At 48.4% G+C, this 20,090-nt stretch overlaps 1 protein-coding gene across 7 annotated transcripts in view; it reads right to left on the bottom strand.

Moving 5' to 3' along the window:
• The window catches only part of fbxl17 (F-box and leucine-rich repeat protein 17), a 166,677-nt gene that overhangs the window by 82,161 nt on the left and 64,426 nt on the right, over positions 1–20,090 (bottom strand). For 3 of the 7 annotated variants that reach the window (XM_078087209.1, XM_078087207.1, XM_078087208.1), the window contains exon 9: positions 4,642–7,135. The exons of the other annotated variants lie outside the window; for them this stretch is intronic. In XM_078087209.1, the coding sequence (XP_077943335.1) occupies positions 7,132–7,135 (4 nt within the window). In that variant the 3' untranslated portion in view covers positions 4,642–7,131. Of the gene's footprint in view, positions 1–4,641; positions 7,136–20,090 lie in introns of those variants that run through there. 7 annotated transcript variants of the gene reach the window in all.

The following is a 20,090-nucleotide window of genomic DNA, read 5'->3' as shown; positions in this document are numbered from 1 at the left end:
GGTGCACAGCTCATTGAGGACGGTGGGTTTGATGATGAGCGCTTCTGATGTTGCTAATGAGAACTTCGCCGTAGCGGCCGCACGCGCTGTCGCAACTTCCACTGTCATTGTTTGACGCACTTTTGTCATTTTAAATGACCGTATTGTATGAGCGAACTGATGCATGACAGCTGTAAAGTCCACAACAGCCGTTTGATTATATTCGTCTTTCGTATTCATCTGTGTGGAAAGCAAACAGGAGGTCAGACACCTCAGACAGCAGAAGCCATGGAAACGCAGGCTGTGAACTAATCTAAACTACGCTCTTGAAAATAAGGGTAGAAATGAGAAACACGGCTTGTAGATGAAGGACTGAGATTCAACCCAGAACCCTTCCCTTGATGGTTTTTTGTTTGACTAAGTGTTTCACTAAGATCTATATTCATCCCCAAATAATGTTTGTTTCCAGTCAGCACCTTTTATATCTATGGTGGCTGCACAGAGAGAAGAAGCCCCGTGAGGCTTTTTCTGCCCCCAGGAGCCCGGAGAACCGCTTTTAGAGGAATGAATGGAATTATTAAATGCAATTAGCTTAATGATTTTCACCATTAAACAAGGATCTTTTCTGTCAGTCAGATTTCATCCACGCTTGTTGGCCATTTTTGTGTGGATATCATTCATAATGCAGCCAGATTACTGGCTTCTCAGGAATATGATTCCTTCCCCCAATTAGACTCAATTGAGTAGAATTGAAGCGTTTTGGTAAAACTTCATTTGCACATCTATATTGTGAGGTGTTTTAGTAGAGGAAATATTGTGATATCAATTGTCTATTTAAGTTAAAACAGTTGTCTTATCCCACTCGGCCTACTTTTAACTTCCGACTCCAGCGCCTCGCCGTCCTCTCCGTCACTTCATCCGCCCGTCAGTCTGCGGAGCGGCGTGACAGTCGGATCGTTGGCTGTCACACAGACTGATGTCCATCTCCACCCGCTCAGACAATTCTGACAGCTTAACAATGAGCGTATCGATGTCCGGACGCGGGAAGACACGCACACATACACCATCGCAACGCGGCGATGAGATAGGAAAAAAAAGAGGCCGGCCGTGCATGAGTAAACACACACATAAATACTCTGCTACACGGGCAGATTAGTCCTTTGAATCTTCTCTGGTGGGGAACGTGACGCGAGCACAAATTAGACTGCTGCATGATATGAAAGTTAACCCTGCTTGGAGCAAAGCGGGCTTTTCCACAGACTGTTTTCAACACGGTGGTTGTTTGATTTAGGACATGAGGAGAGCCAGAAAAAACACCCCAGCTGCCAAAACACTTGAAATAAATCTTCTACATCTTCAAAAGACAGAGAAATGCCCCCACTGCTTTAGCTTGAATGTATTGTTATAAAACTTGACGATTGACAGGCCGACTGCCTCGATACGCTCCGGCGTTTCCACACAGAGAACGGTTTTCACTTTCCTGTAGCATGAGTCCGGGGTTTCTTGGGTTTGCCCTTGGTACAAACGCATAGAGCTTACTGTAGTTCCATCCGCTGTGTCATTTCAGCAACACTTTCAGCGCCCGCCACAGAAAACAAACAGCATCACAAGGACCACTTAGCAGCTGGTCTGGAGCCTCCCCTGCAGATCACCCAGTTATTAATCTAGAATCGTTTAAAACCAGATTGTAGAAGGCCCACATTTTGAGGCAAACCCCATCCTTGATCAAAGCCCCCCAAACAGCATTTAAATCATGGATCGTGTGGTGAGGCTATTTTGTGTCAGACAGCGACCCATTAAATCTGAGTCTTTCACTAGCACTGTTTGTATTCAACCGTCAGGCTCATTTTTAATAAGAGGTTGAATTTTTGGTATTGTTGATATTGCACAAAACAAAAAAGAGCGAGTGAACCGCTTTTCCATCAACTGCTTTGGGGTTATTAAGTGGACCTACAGCGTAGTTATGTACAACAGCAGACAGCACAATTTTTTGCACAATTAAGGTTTTATCGGATTTTGCCGTTTCCATTTAGCTTTTGTAAAGCGATACAACTTGACACTATTTGTTTAGAAACACGCCTACTCATAGACCCTGTGTGATTTCAGAGGTTTTAATCTTTGAAACCAAGCAACAGAAGAGATGAAAAACAAGTTATTAACTACTCAAAACCCTCATAAAATGAATATACAAGTGGAAAATTGCAAATAAAAGACAAGCAGAAAAATTAATGAACACTAAAACACGGTGTACGGTGTATTCTTTAAAAGGACACGGATCAGCAGGGGCGTTTCTCTTTTTCATTCCCAGTGTTTACAGTTGGACGGGGGTTTGGGAGCCTCCCCACCAGCTCAGCTTCTTCAATAATAGACGCCTATAACCCGTTACTGCTCTGTCTCCGGCTAGGGGGCTGTGAGCCAGAGGTTGAGCTTGTGGAGGGTTATTCATAGATCACACACACACACACACACACACATATGCATGCATACACGCACCCCCCATTTCAGCCATGCAATCCCGCTCTCTTCTCCCAGCTGCCCTATTAAACTGAAGAATCTCGGGAAGTGAAATGAAACTAGTAAATCTCGACCGCTTTTATGATTGACTCGATATGATTTGTATTATAATTTGGACACAGTGCTCATTCTCGCTCTCCCACTGCCTTCCGCCAACGCACTCCCTATCCCCTCCTCTCTCCTTTCATTACTAAGATTGGCTCTCGCGAAATGGGCCACGGGGTCTGCGCAACACACAGACACACATACACACACACGTCGGTGAGTAAACACGCGAGCACAAGGAGACCCTCGCATGCAAAGATCCGCACAATCCGTCGGCGTCGCCCGCTGGGCGAGCAAGCGGAGGCCGCTGGAACCTGGACGGCTCTTAACCGTTCAGGGAGTCGAGGAGCAAGGCACAAGTGAAATGTGGATGATGAGCAGTTATAGAGGAAAACTGAGATCTGACAATCAAATCAGACCCCTTCCCTGCACCAAACGGGCTGAGCTCATGAATGAATGTATAAGGGTTCCGGGAGAGGTAACCAATGGGCGCACGGACCTCAGGGAGACGGGGGGGGGGAATCATTCTATCGACTAACTGGGAATAAGCGGACTGACGGGCTGATGGAGCGACTGTGCGAATGGACCCTTTGAAATGCAGGCGGTTTGAAGTCAGAAGTCTCGGGGTCTTTGACCATCACAGCCTGAACAGACGAAAGGCGGGAGAGGGCAGCTCATTCAACCGCAGGCCCTTCAGCCTACTGTGGCTTCATCAAAAGGGCTGATAACCACAACATTGACTCCCTCCTCCCCCTGCAGCCCGCGTGCCCTTGGAGGACACTTTGTGTTTGTGAGTGCATCTGTTGAAAATGAAGGCCAGGCCTTAAGTGCTCCCCGGGCCTTTCTACTAAACACCTGTAGCATCCCTCTCTCTGAAACAACTTTTTCTCCTTTCACACTTTGCCAGTGAGAACTCCAAGCGGGTCTTATCTGTGGGACAGCAGAGTGCAGCCGATGATGTGAGCCGCACTTTGAAGACGACATTAATGTACAGACGTTTACAGCGGCGCCGCAGACTGAATGACACCATGTGCTCTGGGACCGATGGTTGGGACTTGTGAGTAAGAATCCAGCTCTCTCAGCCATCCTTGACTTTTTAGTTAAAAAAAAAAAAAAAAAAGTTAAATCCGAACTCTGATGGACCTCTGTGAAGCCAAAAACTGCTAAAAGCTGGCGGAGCTTCTAACACGGCAGCTAAAAGGGCCTGAAGCCACACATCTGTCCACAAAGCCAAATGGCTCACAGAAGGCTGGGCCCGGTTACCTGCTGGAGCCCCACGTCAGTCCCAGTCACCGACCACAGAAACACACGCGGACATACCTCTGCACAACAGAGCGACAAATCCACACCGCCAACACCGAACGCCGACACGCAGACACACACTCCTTCCCCTTTAGGCTTTTCCAGTCTCCTGCGGATGGCCAGAGGGTTCTTTCTTGCCAATGTCAGCTCGCTTTAACAGAGCGGCAGCAAATCATTCAGTCCATATTCTGTGGTGAGAGGCCAAGGCAAACTGGGCCTGCAGAGGCAATGCAATAGGAGCTGCTGGCACCATCAGAGGAGAGAGGAGGAGGGGGGAAGGTATGGGAGGAGATATAACACAGGTTGAGGTGGGAGGAGATAGAAAAGGAGATGAGGGGACAAACGTAGAAGGAGTTGAGAGGAAGAGCGAAAAGATAAAAAATGAGGCATGGAGAGGAAGGAAGGGGGTGTGGCACAGGAAGCACATTAACTCTATCTGTATGGTAATACTATTTCCTCCTATCTGATCCGGCATGGTCCAGACCGCACTCATTGGCCCCCTCCTTGCTTTCATTAGCAACATGAATTATGGATCCGCCCCCGCATCAAAACGCTCGGCATTATGCCATTTGTGATTCAGTTTTCTGCATTCTTCCTCTCCCTCTTTCATGCCTGTCTCTCCCATCTTCCTCCACTTCACTCCCCTGTTTTCTTTCCCAGAGCTGCAGCAGTCTACGATTACAATGGAACTATTAGGCCCTGTGCTGAGGATATTTCCATACCATCATGTGCCCCTCGAGATACTGATAGTGAAGAATTTGATGATTCCGTATGCGTGCAGACGCGCGCATCACACAAAACTTTTTCTTTTTTTTTTGATGTGACAGCCCCCAAAAACTGGCAGGCCGCAGCTGGAAAAGAGGGATCGGAGCAATACGAGTGAGAGAATTCCACCAACGGAAATAACCGGAGAGGAGACCAGAAAAAAAAACAGAAAGATATGGACTAAGAATGAGCCTGCGGGACTCTTGCTCCTTCGCGGTGAGGCCACATCAATAAGGCCGGTGCGGAGCAGGTTTGCAGAGCGTACATCAGAGGAGAGACTGAAACCGGACACTCCCTAATAACGGCTCGCTAAAAACATTACAGCGCCTCATAAAGAGCCCGACATTACTTTTAATAGCTGCCGGGATGTTTCCTTTGGCCTTGCTGGGAGGGAAGGGTCAGAACAGACGCGGCGGGAGAGACGGCAGGTTTGCGCGCGCGCGGACGCAGGTCAGGGGATCTGTCTTCGGCTAGATGATCCGTACGACTTCTCTGTCAAACCCCAAACCGAGTTCGGCCGACCGTGCAGCTAACGGGCTCACAAATAGCCCGGCTGCGGTGGGGCCAATGACATCAACCTCTCATTGACTGTTTTTACGAGCGCCTCTGATCGGCGTGAGAAACCGTGGTACTCAAACCTCATTGAGGTACGGCCTAAAGACACGGCTTAACACACACACACACACACACAAATGGTAAGGAATAGCACGGCTCCAGACCGCGCATACTTTCCCATGCTGATGGTGGAGTTGCGGAGCTTTACAAGAGCTGAGCTTCTCCTCCTTCTCGCCGCATTTCTGGGTAAAACAGAAGATCATTCTTGGAAACATTCGCCAAAGCAGGCTTTTAACTGATGATTCAGATTGTTATGGTTGGAATGCGACCTGAGAGCAAAACACACATCACAGAGACCTTAAGCTCAAGCCAATGCGTCTCCCCACCCCCCTTGAAATGGGGAAAAAATGAAAAATGAAAATCATCAGATTACAAGTGTTAAGCGAAAGGCAAAGAATATGCAGACGCAGGAGCAGAAAGTGTGAGACAAAGACAAAGTGTGCTCAAAGAGGCTTCAACTAGAAAGACATCTGCTTGCTTTGTCTGACTTGAACACACACACAAAAGACGGAAAGAATCTGAAACTAATGGAGAGTGATTAGCGATCACGGACCAACAAATATAAAGTGAGGGCCGGAGGTGAAAAAGAAAGAGTGAAGACCAGGATTTGTCTCCAGGCTCTAAATGTGCAGCCGAGTGGCACAGTTACCTCATCTAATAAAGACTCCTCATTAAAGATTTGTTTTTAAGTGAAAGTCCACTTTAATTCCAGTTACTTTAAACAAAGAACAGTATGAAAAAATGGAGGCGTCTTCCTCTCGTTCCCTTCTGAAAATCAAAAATAGCTTTTTTTCCTGATATTTACACCATCAATCCAACTGATTTCAGAAGTGTCTTCTCATCTCTCCAGATTGTTTGGAACCACTTTGCATTTACGTTAAACCAACTCCTGATGCAATTTTAGCAATCATTTCAGAGAGCCACTGTGTGTGTGTGTGTGTGTGTGTGTGTGTGTGTGTGTGTGTGTGTGTGTGTGTGTGTGTGTGTGTGTGTGTGTAGGGAGTAACGACACAGTGAATCGAGGTCACCGAGTGGGGACGGTTACATGATGGTTAACTTGCACGTCAGAAACCATTGACTTCGTATCACAAATGAAGTCAAACGTGTCGTGATCCATTTCTAAGCCTCGAGTTTGTCACCCTAGGGGATTTTTGGCTTTCACTTCGCTTGCTCTGACGGTGCACCGTTGTAAATGTTTGTATCTGCCACCGAGGGGGAGGGGGGACGATAATGGTTCCAGTGAGCGAGGGAAAACCGGAAGTGACCTCACGCCCCGTCTCTGCGTCATCCTCCCTCTCACTCTTTACTCCCCGGAGTGGAGGGGGGGCTGAAATATGGGATATGGGCTCTTCTTGAAGCCAACATGTCTCTGGCCAGTGCTCCGCACTGATGCCGTGATGGCACGGCCATCAGGGGTCATCAGGGGTCATCAGGGGCCACCGGGAGCAGCTGGTGAGGGAGCCAACTAAGTCCAGATAGGAAAGAGAAGAGGACGAGATCTCCAGCCCCGGCTGGGAGGAGAGGAGAGGAGAGTGGGCGGCGTCCAAGAGCTACTAAAACTGTTTTTCATGTGGAGCTAATAAACGTAAGTGAGGTATTAAATATGAACCCTATCGGATCAGAGAGAATGAAGCACGTAAAAAGAAAGGAAATAAAAGTCGTAAAAGAGGACGCAGCGATGGAGAGAGAGAGTGGGCGGCGTTCCTCTTTCCATAGCAACAGCAAATGTTTCTCAAATATCCATCAGATGAAGACTCCGCTGCTGTGCAGGGCGTGATGGTGGACAGATTTATGCTTCTCCTTCACCGGAATGATCAAAGCTCAAGTAAAAACTGTTTTGAGGGAAACCGCCTGAATCGAAAGAGACAAGGGGGATAGAATGAGCTAATAGAAGAGAAACGTGTGGTTTTCTTACCTGGATTCGACGCAGCAACGTCAGCAGAAACATGAAAAAAACAAGAGAGAGAAAAGATGTTGGTTAGACGTCGATACAAAGAGGATTATATGAATATTCATAAATGCACGTGATTGGCAGGTGAGTGTTTCCACCTCGACTGTGTGTCCACTGGGAATCTTTGTTCCATGTTGCCTCGTGTAAACAAGACTGGGAAAACCTCCCTGATTTTGAGTCTGTGTCAAAGCGGATGATTCACAATCAGACCTCACAAACGCTTGTTTGCTGCGAGCGCGGGAGTTACTCCCAGCAGGCGGCGAGAGGAGATTCAGGTTGGAGGTAAATACTGATGACACAGAAGGCTGATTAAAGGCACACTGGATTAATTAAAAATAAAATGTACTAAAAATCAAATAATTTAAAGGAAAATTGTGCAGGATTGTGTCGTATAACAGCTCTATTACGATAGAGAGGGTTTTAAAACCTGAATTTAACATATAACATGACTTTTTTTTTACTCGCTAGGGATCTTATGTTTGCTGGTTGAATACTCCAATTATAAGAAAGATAATACATGCTTTGCAAGGAATAAAATATTACTTATAAAATATTAGTTGAAATTGTGCAACTGTTTGACCAACTTTCTTCCCAAAGTCATTTGCACGAGTCCTCCCAACTAATTTCCCACCAACGTAATAACGAGACGCTCCAACAGGTACTGCAAACTGAAAGGTTGGTGGATAAACAACTAATTAGAGGAGGTTCAGAATCACAGCCTAATTGATGTTTGGTAAGGACGCAGCCACCACTTGTCCAGTCTTGTTTAAAAGCAAAAAACATGTCCGTGTGACCTGTGGCGAAAACAGAGAAACAGCACAGGAAGAGGTTAACGAACAGCGGCGCCGGAGGTGCAAAGTGTCAGAACTATAAACCACGATGAAGGTGGTGACAGACAGGAAGGGTACGAGGTGTAGATACTACCGATGCACCCAAACGCGCATGTGCACACACACACACACACACACACACACACACACACACACACACACACACACACACAGGCAAAGACAGAGGACTCGAGCACGTTCTCACTCACACACACACAAGGAGGCACTAAACACACACACACAGATCTCTCTGTTGGCTTTCAAAACAAAAGGTATTAATAATCATTACACACACACACACACACACACACACACAGAGACAGACACACATTAAGGCGGGTGGGCCGGGGGTGTCGGTGAGCCTGCGGGACTTATCAAAGAGACACACTGACACCCCGGCGCAGCCTGTACAGGCGCTGTCATGGCAACCAAGGTCAAGTGGTCTAAAGCGGTGTGCGCGCGCGAGAAGGAGCTGTAACAGGCTCCCAGATGAGCCGGTTGGAAATAATGAGCTAGTCGCTGTCGGGGGCGGAGCGGGAAGACAACACACAGTCCCCCCAGCTGCGCGGCGCCACACCTGTCCGCGCCTACGGGATCACGGCGAATGGATTGCGATGCGAGGCGGCCCGCCGAGCAGCAACCAAGGGGGCAAAACCACGCACAACAAACGGCGGGATCCGAGTCCGATGCCATTTTCACCGATCCCATCCTACCGGGCGTCGGATCCAAGGACTATGGCACCCGGGCCCTGATGAGAAGAGCCAATCAACACTCGATACCAGAACCCCCCGCCAAGCCAGTATGGTTTTCTCTCATTTTATTTCATAAGTTTAATCATTTCTTATGTTAGCAGGCGAGCTGGTCGGGCTGTAATAAAACACTGTGATTTATTTTTATTTTATTGATGTTCTTATTATGAAGGAGTTTGCATATGATCAAGCCCCCCCCCGATCAGAGATTTGATGGTAAATGCATAAAGGACAGATAACGTGGGTGAAGAAAAGGAGAAAGGAGTGCGACTATAAACTTCCAGCCAGACTCAAACCAGATTTCAACTGGCTTTTCAACCAGAGCACCGGTTTCTGCCCCATAAAGCTGCTGACCTTCTCGCCTTCTGCTTCCTGCCTGAGAAGCACGAGTCTCGCGCCATTCCTGTTAAACGCCGCGCTAACCTTCCTCTCGACGGAAATGGGAAAGCGATTCAGGCATCCTTCAAGCGCGCACTGAACACAACGTCAATAATGACTTTGTGTGGAGGATTTGAGGGGGGGGGGGGCTTTTGAAGTGCGACTCCAAGTTCAACTCGCTTCTATCTTGTCCAATTTATTATCGTCTGAGTCGATGTGGGAATCTTCAGCATGGAGTGGCGTCTGTCACAATCCACCAACGTGCTACAGAAGCACATTTTTAGTTGATATATTCCTTCATTCATGAAGCTGAAGGCCGTCATTGCGAGCGCAGCTCCGTCCATAGTGTGCACGAGCTGCGATCACGGGCGCAAAGGCAAGAGCACGAGTCACGCAGCTGCACACGCCAGCAATTACACCAGTTTACTAGAGGAGGGACTACATCATTTCTATCCATTTCATTATATTTAAGTGGTACATTTTACATCTAAAAAAAGGGATCATTTCACAAAACCCCAAAGTACTTGCTGTCTAAGGCGACACTAAAACCACAATAACTGTAGCAATAATTGTTCATCTTGCACGGAACTTAGCTTACATGGCACACCAGTTAAAAATACCTAAAAGGGAAGAATTGGATCATTGAAAGAAATAATAACAAAGGTAAATCGGGCTTTGACAATAACCAAAAAATCTGTAGCAACCAAAAGAACATGAGCCAACACGTGCTGACCTCTCTCTCTGATCTCATTGGTACACTTTACTGCGTCTTCTTCTCCTCCTCCTCCTCCTCTCCGCCACCCCACCCGTCCCCTCCCATGTCTGCATCCGTCCTCCAGCACCTCCGTCCCTCTCTTCCTCTGGTGTGTTAATTGCACAAACTGGAGACAAATCTGACCTTTTCCGTGTAATCATCCCTTTGGTACCAATGGATCTCCACCGCGGGCCCATTTACCTGTGTGCGCGCACACACACACACACACACACAATTTATCTCTCTCTCCAGCACACCTCAATAAAATAGAGCCCACCAGAGGTTAATCACAGAGTCAAAGCAGCCGTACCCAGAGACGTGGCAATCAGCCGTTCCCCCTGGACGCCGCAAAGGCCGTTAGTGCCGATGCAGCCGAGAGGAGAAAATAAAGGCAGAAGTGGTCCCTCAGTGGTCACGCTGCACACTCGGGTCGTAAAGACGATTCAACACGTGGAGGAACGCTAGTTGTGAATCACAACGACAGGCTGCTGTGACCGGCGGTGTTCATTTACAGATGATAATAATAAGCACTTACATCTGCACTCTTGTGTGTGTGTTGGCAGGTGTTACTATGTACTTAAGGCCTGAGAGGCGCAAAAAGTAATTAAGTGTTCAGAGTTTGTCAAATCACAGAGGCCAGTCAAAGCCAGGCTTAAGAAATATTAATAATAACGGTCTATGAAATACTTCTCCACTCTGAAACCACAGCCAGCAGTGGGCGAAGATTGATCACATGAAGTTAAAGTATAAACAACACGTTGGCCGTCTCACTGGCGCGAGGAACGTGGGAGAAGCGAGCGTGCGCTTCCCCCGGCCGAGTCGCCTTACATCCTGTCTGATAAGTTCTTTAAAATGTGCAGCTCAACTCGAATTTCCAAACGCTACTGGATAGGCGATCATCACGACCCCCGACCGCAGCCACGGGGAGTGAGCTGCAGCTGGTGGACTGCAGGTGACGAACGGGTGATCGAGCAGCCGAGCCGCCGGTGCCGTGTGAGGACGAGGACGGCACCAGAGCGCCGTTAAAGCGTGACCTCGGACCCAAACCCCCATCACAAAAAAATTGTAAAAAAAACAAAACACTGTTCAATGGTCTCCCTCCACAATTGTTTCACATTTTCGGCCAATTTCTTCTGACATGACTCACAAAAGGTGGGAGATGCTTGCGCTGCGGTCGGCAAACAGAACCTTGACGGGCTGTGAAGAGTTAGTAAATGAAATATCTAGAGGAAAAGAAGACGAGTGGCGCCCTGGCTCGAGAGCGGCGGGTAGCGTAGAGATGGGAAGGGGGGGGACAAGGTTGTCTCCTAGTGTGCCTTCCTAACTCACATTACCTCACACTAGCAGCAATTAGATTAGCTGTGCGCGCACACACACACACACACACACGCGCAGAAAGCAAACGTACGCTGACATTCCCACCATCGGAAAAGGCAAAACTCACTCACACACATCCCATCAATTAGGAAGCAGGCATCCAGTGACCAGTAAAAGCTGACTTCCAGCTATTAGTTGAGGCAGCAGGTTACGAATTGCGGCTGCTGCTCTGCCTCAACTCAAGCCGCCTTCTTTTCTTTTTTCCCCCCTATTCTGTTTTTTCCAAGAGGAGGCCGGATAATTAATTACTGGTATCATTCCAATAAAGCCATTAGCAGCCACTGCATTTGTTCATTCTCCCACTCCTTTCCATCGCCCCCCTCCCCCTCTCCTGGTTTCTTACCCTTCCTTTCTGTGATGGATTGAACGTGCTCGAGAGCAGCTGTAATGCAGGATAGCTTTTAGGCCAAAATATATAATTAAAAGATGAAACTGTTAATAAAAAGAGTCTCTGCACAACAAAGCAGACCCGGGTGAAGGGAAAGAACGACAGCGGCGCGTCACCTGCTGGCGTCCCTCAACTACTACTTTGAATTTCCCGTTTCCTCCCTCAATTAATGTTCACGTCAGCAGACACACTTCTCAGTTTAATACCCTAACAGATAATAACCATTAACAAAAGCAAGGGCAGTCTGTCTAATCATGAACACAATATCCAATGAGCGCAGTTTCGATGACCAGTAAAAAAAAAAAAAAAAAAATGCTCTAATGGAAAATTAAGTGCCAGCAGAGTTACTGCAGTTTAATCAGCCACTTTTAATCAACCTAATTACAAGAAGAAAGTACAGTTCTGGGTTTAGAATAAAGGCTGTTGTAGCTTTGCTTGAGTCGCCTTCATACAGTGAAGAGCTTCTCTTTCTGCTCGTGTTTGATTCTGTTGACTCAAAGTATTAATATCAAGGGGGTCAACGATCTGTTCAGGGCAGAGGCCTGATCAATTAAGTCCTCATTTATTATTTACATCCTGCTCATTCTGTGGTTATCTGTAAAGAGAACAGCGGAGCGTTTGTAAAGCGCAGAGAGCTTCTATCGGAGTGTGAAAACATATTATTGTAATATATTCTAAATCGCTTGTGCTGCAAATAACAAAAAAGCACTACACCTGCGTGCTGTAAAATGAGGACGGATAAAAAACAGAGCCACATCTATATGCTGATTCCTCCTTTTCTCCTTGTTCTCACTCTCCCTGAGGACGCCGTGTGATAGCGTAAATGGTCCGGGCGCGCCGCAGCTTTTAGGGGTAAATTGATGTCAGTGACATCGTTGCAGGTTTGCATAAAAACCGTGGGAAGAAAAGCAGAAGGAAAAGTTTTCCGCTGGCGGGCTCGAGAGCAAATTGACGGCAGCCCGGCGCTGCCTGCCGCTTCCTTCAGATCCTCAAACCCCGGCGCTAACCTCCCTGAAATCACAGTCCAGAGCACCGGACGTGGCTTTGAAGCGGCCCACGCGACCGGCTCCGGGCTGTAAACACAGCGCGACACTCGCTCTGCGAAAGGGGTTTTCAAACACTTTGGGGGAGAAAAAAAAAAAGGTAAAAGAAAAATAAAACACACACACATCATGTTACTGAGGAGCAGTCAAACACATACAATTATGCAAATCGACTCTGCGTGGATGAAATGAGTGTGGATCAGAGCGCCGCTCGCTCTTTTCAATGCTGCGGGATGAAAAGCGGCGCGGGCCAGATAAATTAATGAAGCGCCTCGCCGCAGAGACGCGGGGTTTCCTGAACGCCGGGTCATCAAACGTCAAACCAGGATGCAGAATCTGTCAGAGCCCAGATCTCGGTGCAGATGGGTGGTAGACGATGGTCATGGAAACAGCTGATCACACGAAAGTGAGTCTGGTTAATGCAGAGTCTCCTGGGCCGGTTCTGATTCAGACATCGTGTGGGATCAAGCCATTTCCCAGTGTATTAGCTGGACAAGTTTCACGGCCATCTTTTCGGAGGTTGCAGACTACCTACCTAACTCCCCCCCCCAACCACTCCTCCCTGTGACCAGACCAGGCGACGCAGCAGCGTCTAATACGAGGCCGATGGAGGAGGCAACAGCTTGAGTTTGTTAGCGCTCCTCCGAGGTGTTGGAGGTAACTTGCCAGTTTTCAGCTCGAAACCAAGAAACATTTGTCAAAGTTTGGACACGGGGCGATCTATTCATTAAGAGAAGATCTGTGCCCTGACATTTACAACTCCTGTTAAAATGAAGATGTATTACATATTTCACAAGGTGGCAAAAAAGGCATCCATCTCTCCGGCCTACCATCTCCCTCTCGCTCGCTCGTGAAATGTTGTGCAGTCAGTGGCTCATTAATTTAAAGTGGACCGCATCAGCCTCTCCCAGGTGAATATGCTAATCAACAATTTTGAGGCCTTAGGAAGTATTTACAAGTCGCTGTAAAAAGCATTTTTAGGAAATTTGCTGTCGGGTTTGATGGCTCAAAGTTCCCGAGGAGAAGCGCGTCTCAGCCAGCGTGTTCACATCGGAGGCGCCGCGCTGCTGGAGCCATCGGGTTATCTGGGACGGGGCTCTTATCATGTGGACCCTGCATACTACATATCGCTGCGTGTTCTCAAACACCCAGTGAGGTTTCACATTACCAGAGCATGAACCCAAACATCTCTCCGAGTGTAGTTTATGGTTTTGTGACAGAAAACGTCATTTACATTAAGGTATCGGTCCAGCGGATCCATGAAGCGGAGTTATTGTCTGCTGTTGTTGATGCTAAGCCGAACGTTTAATAATCCACACTGCTCATTAATGATGGAAAGAGCCATGCATACGTGCTTTCCCAAATAATACATTCAGGTTCAATCTGAGCTCATGTTTTGTCAGATTGGCGACGGCTGTTTTTTCCATATCTAAAGATGGTAACATGCTCCTTTAAGGCTCACAATAATGAAAGTGTCTGTGTTGTTACTCATAACAGGATTATCAAACAGCTTTCAATGTGTACTGGATATAAGAAGGACTTTATGGCAAAGTAGCTGAGAGAGAGAGAGAACCCAACCAGCCTGGCTCTCGTGTCCCTTGAGGTTTCACTCATGACGTCCTCAAACCAGACGAGTGAGGACGGAGGCACGTCTGTCCCCGTGTCGGGCTTCTCCTCCCGCCCACCTCCTTCTCCTGGATTCCCCTGACCCTCCACGCCATCAGCATGTACACCTCTCGGAAAGGATCTGATCAATGAGTGACTTGCGTGATTGCGTTTTCCACCCCGTGGCGTTGGAGGGCTAATGGCCCGTCACGTTAAAGTAGACATCTCAACCAGCCATCACGTTACAGCTCCTCCAATCCACTAAATGGACACCTGGTCCAGGCAGGTCAGGAACATGACCTCAAGTCTCAAATAAAACATGTGGGTGACAAATTGTAGGCCATCAAGTTTATTAAAGACAAAAGCTTTGGGTGAGCTTGGATGGAGGGGTGGAAGGGGGGGGGGGGGGGGGGGGGGGCAATTCACGCATGCTACTTTTTCTGATCCTATATTACTCAATCCTATATGCTCAATTTAATACAATGCAAGAATCTATCGTTGTTGGAACTAAACTAGACACTAAAAGAGTCCACCTTGTGCTTGAGGGGATGTATTTCTACAGTTTACTACAGTCTTACATTTCACAGACAAACACTTAATCAAAATAATAACCTGCACATTAATTAACTTAATGACAGCCGTATGAAAAAAGCTCTCTTTAAAAAGAGTAGAACCACGTTTAATGTCTCAACAATAAAATGTGGACGTCATTTCTCGAACAGAGACGTTGAGCAAGTTGTTTTAAAGTCTATATTTATATGACTGTTACTGTGTGTGTATGTGCCAATATGTATGTGCGGATTTGTGGGTTTCAGCAAAACACTCAGTTATTCTCTCATTTGGCAATGCAGAGTCTAACCCTCATCCCACAAGGTCATCGACGCCACAATGTAGTTCTCCTAAAAACCTCCCCACTCGCCATAACAACCCGTTTACTGCCCCCTGCATCTAGACAATACACAATAGATTTCCCACAAGAGTTCACACTCTTATTGGAGATCCAGAGGATCAAAAAGGGAGATATGCCCTCAACCCCAAAGTGGATGCATACACATCTCACCCCGCGTCGCTTCCTTCACACTGTAATGCACACATACTGTAAAGAGAAATGCACACATACACACACACACACGCCTCTCTGAACCTCTTTTAATAGTATCTGGCTTCTAGGGGATCGCACAGGACCTTGGAGCGAAGGAGAGTTTAAACAGTGATTGCATTTGATGAAAGGAAAGATGACGCCAGAGAAGGAGGGAGGCGAGAGGGAGGCGAGGGACAAAAATATAGATCCAGTAAACGGAGAAGGATGAGCGGAGCGAGGGACCAAAACAGAAAAAAAAACCCTGCATGTAACTCAGGGGGGTGAGAATGAATAAGCCTGAGCAAATAGTTATTACCAGTCTCTGAAGGCTGGCGGCGTGAGCTGAATAGACTGAGACTTGGAAACCACTGTTACCGCTGGCGATGGAGGAAAGGCTTCACTGCCCTGCAATCTGACGAAGGCTTAGTAGGTAATGGAGGCAGACCTCCGACGGCAGGAGGAAGAAGGAGAAGGAGGAGGAGAAGTAGAAGAAAGAAACCACAGGAGTTTTAGCGAGCTATAAGAGCCGAGCATCAGATACGTCCGAACCCTCTTCAGGTCACAGATGTTTATCGCTTTACTCGCCAAACGTGGACTGATGTGAATCCTTGACGTTACAGTCGGGACTTGTGACTGTGGATATTCACTCAAAGCACAGCTTAGAATACACAGAGGGAGTGACAAGCCGCGGTCCTGCTCTGTCCTCTGGCGGAAGCTGCCTCGCGATCCGACCTCTCCGCGACGAGGCACAAACCGGAGGACAAATTCAGCCTGAAGTCAGCGGGTCAGCTGAGAAATCGTGTTTGGTCCTAAAAACAACCTGCAGAGGCCAAACGCATAGTTTTAAACGGCAGCGAAAAGCTCATCTCTGCAGAGGCAGAGTAAAGAAAAAGCCCTGCGATATGAAAGGCGTTCAAAGAAAGCGCGGAATGCGACAAACACAGCACGCGTACAATGGAGCAGTCTTCTCTTCTAGCTTTTTGTCTGTGTGCCCAAAGACCAAGGAGGGGATTTCCGAGTTGCAAACCAGTACAAAATTAAATCATAGAGTTTGGCACATTTTTGCAGGAGTTGCAGGAGGGCGTCTGGAGAGAGCGTGTGTTGTTCTGCTCCGGCTAAACGTTGAATGTGAGGCTCGGATTTAGAAGGTGTGATCAAAACAGACAGACAGGGCATATGTCCCAGCATGGGCAGGTTAGCGTGCACGGAGAAGGGGGGGGGGGGGGTATATAGTCAATGCGGCAACAGTCCAGGTTCCTCAGTCTGCTGTTCTGTTCTCAACCGCAGAGGTTGCAAGCAGGTGGCATGTGCAGGCACACACACACACACACACACACACATTCATATAGGAAAACAAAGACGATGAATAACAATCAGCACAGGATCTGTCCCTAGGAGCTTCTAATACGAACCAGGTGAGCAACAATAGAAGTTAATGACTCCAATTTACTTTGTTATTCCAGTCCCATCACAGAGAACTGTTTAAAATAGCAATTTGAAATCGTGAATCAGCCACGCAGCAAAAACGCTCGTCCCTGGAGACTAATCCACGCACACAAATATCCCAGCGCACAAATGCAAGCAGACACGCGGCCCCCTGCATCCACTTAACATGCTGCGAAACCCACAACTTCTTTTCTTCTTCTTTGGTAAAAAGAAAATGGCCTTCCTCTATTCTCTCAAAACCCTGGACAGTTTCCCTCATCGAGGCCTGATTCCAGGCATTTGCATAAAAATGTTCACTTTTGAGGCTCCCCTAACAGAACATGGCTCTAATACGCAATTACTCTCCTCAATAGTGGCGGCTAATTACAGAGGTGTCAGACAAACAGGTAGCAGAACAGAGGGTGGGGGGGCTACTTCGCCACATGGGACGGGGCTCAATGGAAAGCAGTAAATCCATTTAGGCTGGCTTCATTAAACCCTGTTCCTTGAGCCCCGCGTCATGCCCCCCCTCACCCCCTCCATCCCCCCACTGCGCTCTCCCCGCCCTTATTTGTCGGGCGGCGGATGTGCTGTGGTTGAGAAGGAGGCGATCACACAAATGAGTGCAACGCAGAGGGAGTGGGGGCCCGCCTTGGGGGGGGGAGACGGAGGCAGGTACACAGAGCAAGAAGGGAAGGAAGGAGGGAAGCGGGGAAGAGGAAGGAAAGGATGGTATCAGTAAAGCAGCAGAGCATTGTGCTTGTGGCGTGAAACAGGGGCACAACTTGTCCTCGTTTGACAAATAAAGAAATGAGCCATGAAAGAATGAGCGCATGAGAGGACTACTTTTGTTTTTAGTTCTCTGACCCAGTCTTTTCCAAAAAGCCAGAGGGAGAGCAGACGATGGGGGGAGAAAAAAAAATCACAGCGTCGCTCCTCAAACGCAGGCCAAATGCCAGGACTCCAGCACGGCGGAACAAGGGCGGCCGAGCCCCGCAGTGCCTTTACCATTTAGATAGTACAGGCGACCCTCTGACCCCGCGGTATGGATAAGCGGAATAAGCCACGGCCCCGCCTGCTGCGCGCCACCTGTTAGCCAAATGCATTCACAAACGACAACCTCGACGGGCGCAGGAATCCCCACCGCCAAAGCGCTCGCTCCAAAGAAAAACAGAGAGAAGGGAACTAGTCGGGTGAACTCTCCGCCTGTGCACGGAGGCTCCGTCGGGCTCCAACCGAAGCGGCAGTGCCAATTAAAGAGAGCGCCTGCTGGGGGGGTCAATTAACGTCCGCTGTGAAACGGACGCAGAGGGAAAGGTACGGCATCTCGCAGGAGGAGGGGGAAGTCGCGGTTCTGGAGGTGAAAGTGAACATATTGCAAGTTGCATATTTCACTCACAGATATTGTTACTTCAGATTAATGTAGTTTGAAAAAAAGCCTTTATTCACCAGAAGGAGGGTAAAAGCTTAAAAGACAAAAACAGCGGGGAATCCACACACACACACACACACATTTAGCACCGCCGGATGAAAGCCAATGCCATGTTTTTATATCATGTTTTCTATTGGCTGGTGCTCTGGTTTGCAGGTCTGGTAACAGGCTAACGTAATAATTCATTCTCCCAGTCTGACAGAGCCGAGGAGGAAACCCACTTAAAGGGGGGAAATAAATGACAGTAAAAACATATTTGGTCAAAGTGGGACCAATCCTTCGGATGTCGCGGGGTCAACAATTGGATTTCAACTCAATTTCAGTGCGAGGCTCATTCTGTGAGATAATGGCGGTCGGAGGTCATTGTCTAATGTGGCTCCCCAGCTGTGACACGCAGGGCTTCCCGTGCAATGATTCCATTTGGACTTTCCACGAGGTAATTCAAATGCTGGTGCTGCAGAGATACCTTTTGCTCAGGAAATAGTTTGCTATTGAGCGCACATAAAGCTTAAAAGTCATGTTGGGTTGACAGGAAAAGAGAGAGAAACTTGATTGTGAAGCAGAGCCTCCTCCCCGGACGTTTCTATTGGTCACTACTGTAAATGGCTGTTTCTTTTCTTTTCCACCACGGCTCGCCGTGACCCGTTGGTGCCGTTGTCTGAAGAGGTCCGGCTGATCAACCTGAACTCAATCATCGACACATTCTACTTATTAAGCTTAGTTAGTGGGGTGAGGTTTGGGGGGAGGAGAGCTGCACGCCGCCGGCCCTGGATCAGCGCCCCGAAACCCGGCGGCAGCGCTCGCAGCGATGGAGCCCGTGAGCTCCCAGCTGCTCGCCTTCATCGTGTCTCCGCGCCGCAAAATGTTCCTCCCGTCTCCGATACTTATCAAGGCGCTGGAGTCTGACGCTGCCATTACTCAAAACTAACAACCACGGCAGCACGTTTGTCGTAGCGCACTTTCACACCCAGCCCGCCAGAAATAATCCCCTCGGTGTTTGCGTGCGCGTGGCCGAGAGAGGGAGACAGACGGAGGACGGAGCTCGGGGACGACTGGAGGAGAGATGAAGTGTGAAGACAGAGGGAACAAGCGGCCGGGACGGACGAAAGCCCGGCGACGCGCACGCGTGTGCATCTGCCGCACCTAATCACTCGTCCTCCATTGCCCCTCGTTGGGGTTTTTTCTCACCGCGGTGTCTGACAACAGGGCGACACGCTGGCTCTCCTCGCGGAGTCACTCGGCTAAGCAGGACGGTAATCTCCACTGACAGCCAATCTGCTCCGACAACAGGCCTGAGTAAATAAAAATACATTTAAAAAAGGCTTGGGGTCTTTTCATCTACGGATCATGCCGGCGCGCCGCCAAGAGCTCGCCACTCCAACGAGGGGATTTGACAGAAAAAGAAGCATTCAATTCTTCGCCGTGGTCTTTTTACCAGAGCAGAGGACAGAAGACGGCCCCTTCAGCGCCTCAAATCTGCACAGACAGATGGCGGAGAGACAAGACGAGGACAAATGTCTGTCGGCCGCCGGTTCGGGCTCCGCTGACATTTTCCATGGCATTTAGAAAAAATATCCAAGAGCAGCGAAAAGGAGACGACGACGGGGGAAGGGGAGCCTTAAAATAGTCTGGCTCAGGGTGTGCAGCAGGGTTACACAATAGGCGACGTGACCCGAAGGGTTTTCTCACTTCTCTCACGGAGACGGGCCTTTGCGGCGTTACCCAGCAGCCCCTGGGGTCAGGTCAGGTTACCCAGCAGCCACTGGGGTCAGGTCAGGTTACCCAGCAGCCACTGGGGTCACTCAGCTGGCATATTTATGTCAAAAGTGTAAGTAGGTTAGAAGGAGGAAAACAAAA

This window comes from Gasterosteus aculeatus, chromosome 13 (genome assembly GCF_964276395.1).
Source record: "Gasterosteus aculeatus chromosome 13, fGasAcu3.hap1.1, whole genome shotgun sequence".
In the NCBI taxonomy this organism is placed as follows: domain Eukaryota; kingdom Metazoa; phylum Chordata; class Actinopteri; order Perciformes; family Gasterosteidae; genus Gasterosteus; species Gasterosteus aculeatus.
The sequence above is the reverse complement of the archived record's forward strand: the minus strand, read 5'-3'. Positions and strand labels throughout refer to the sequence as shown.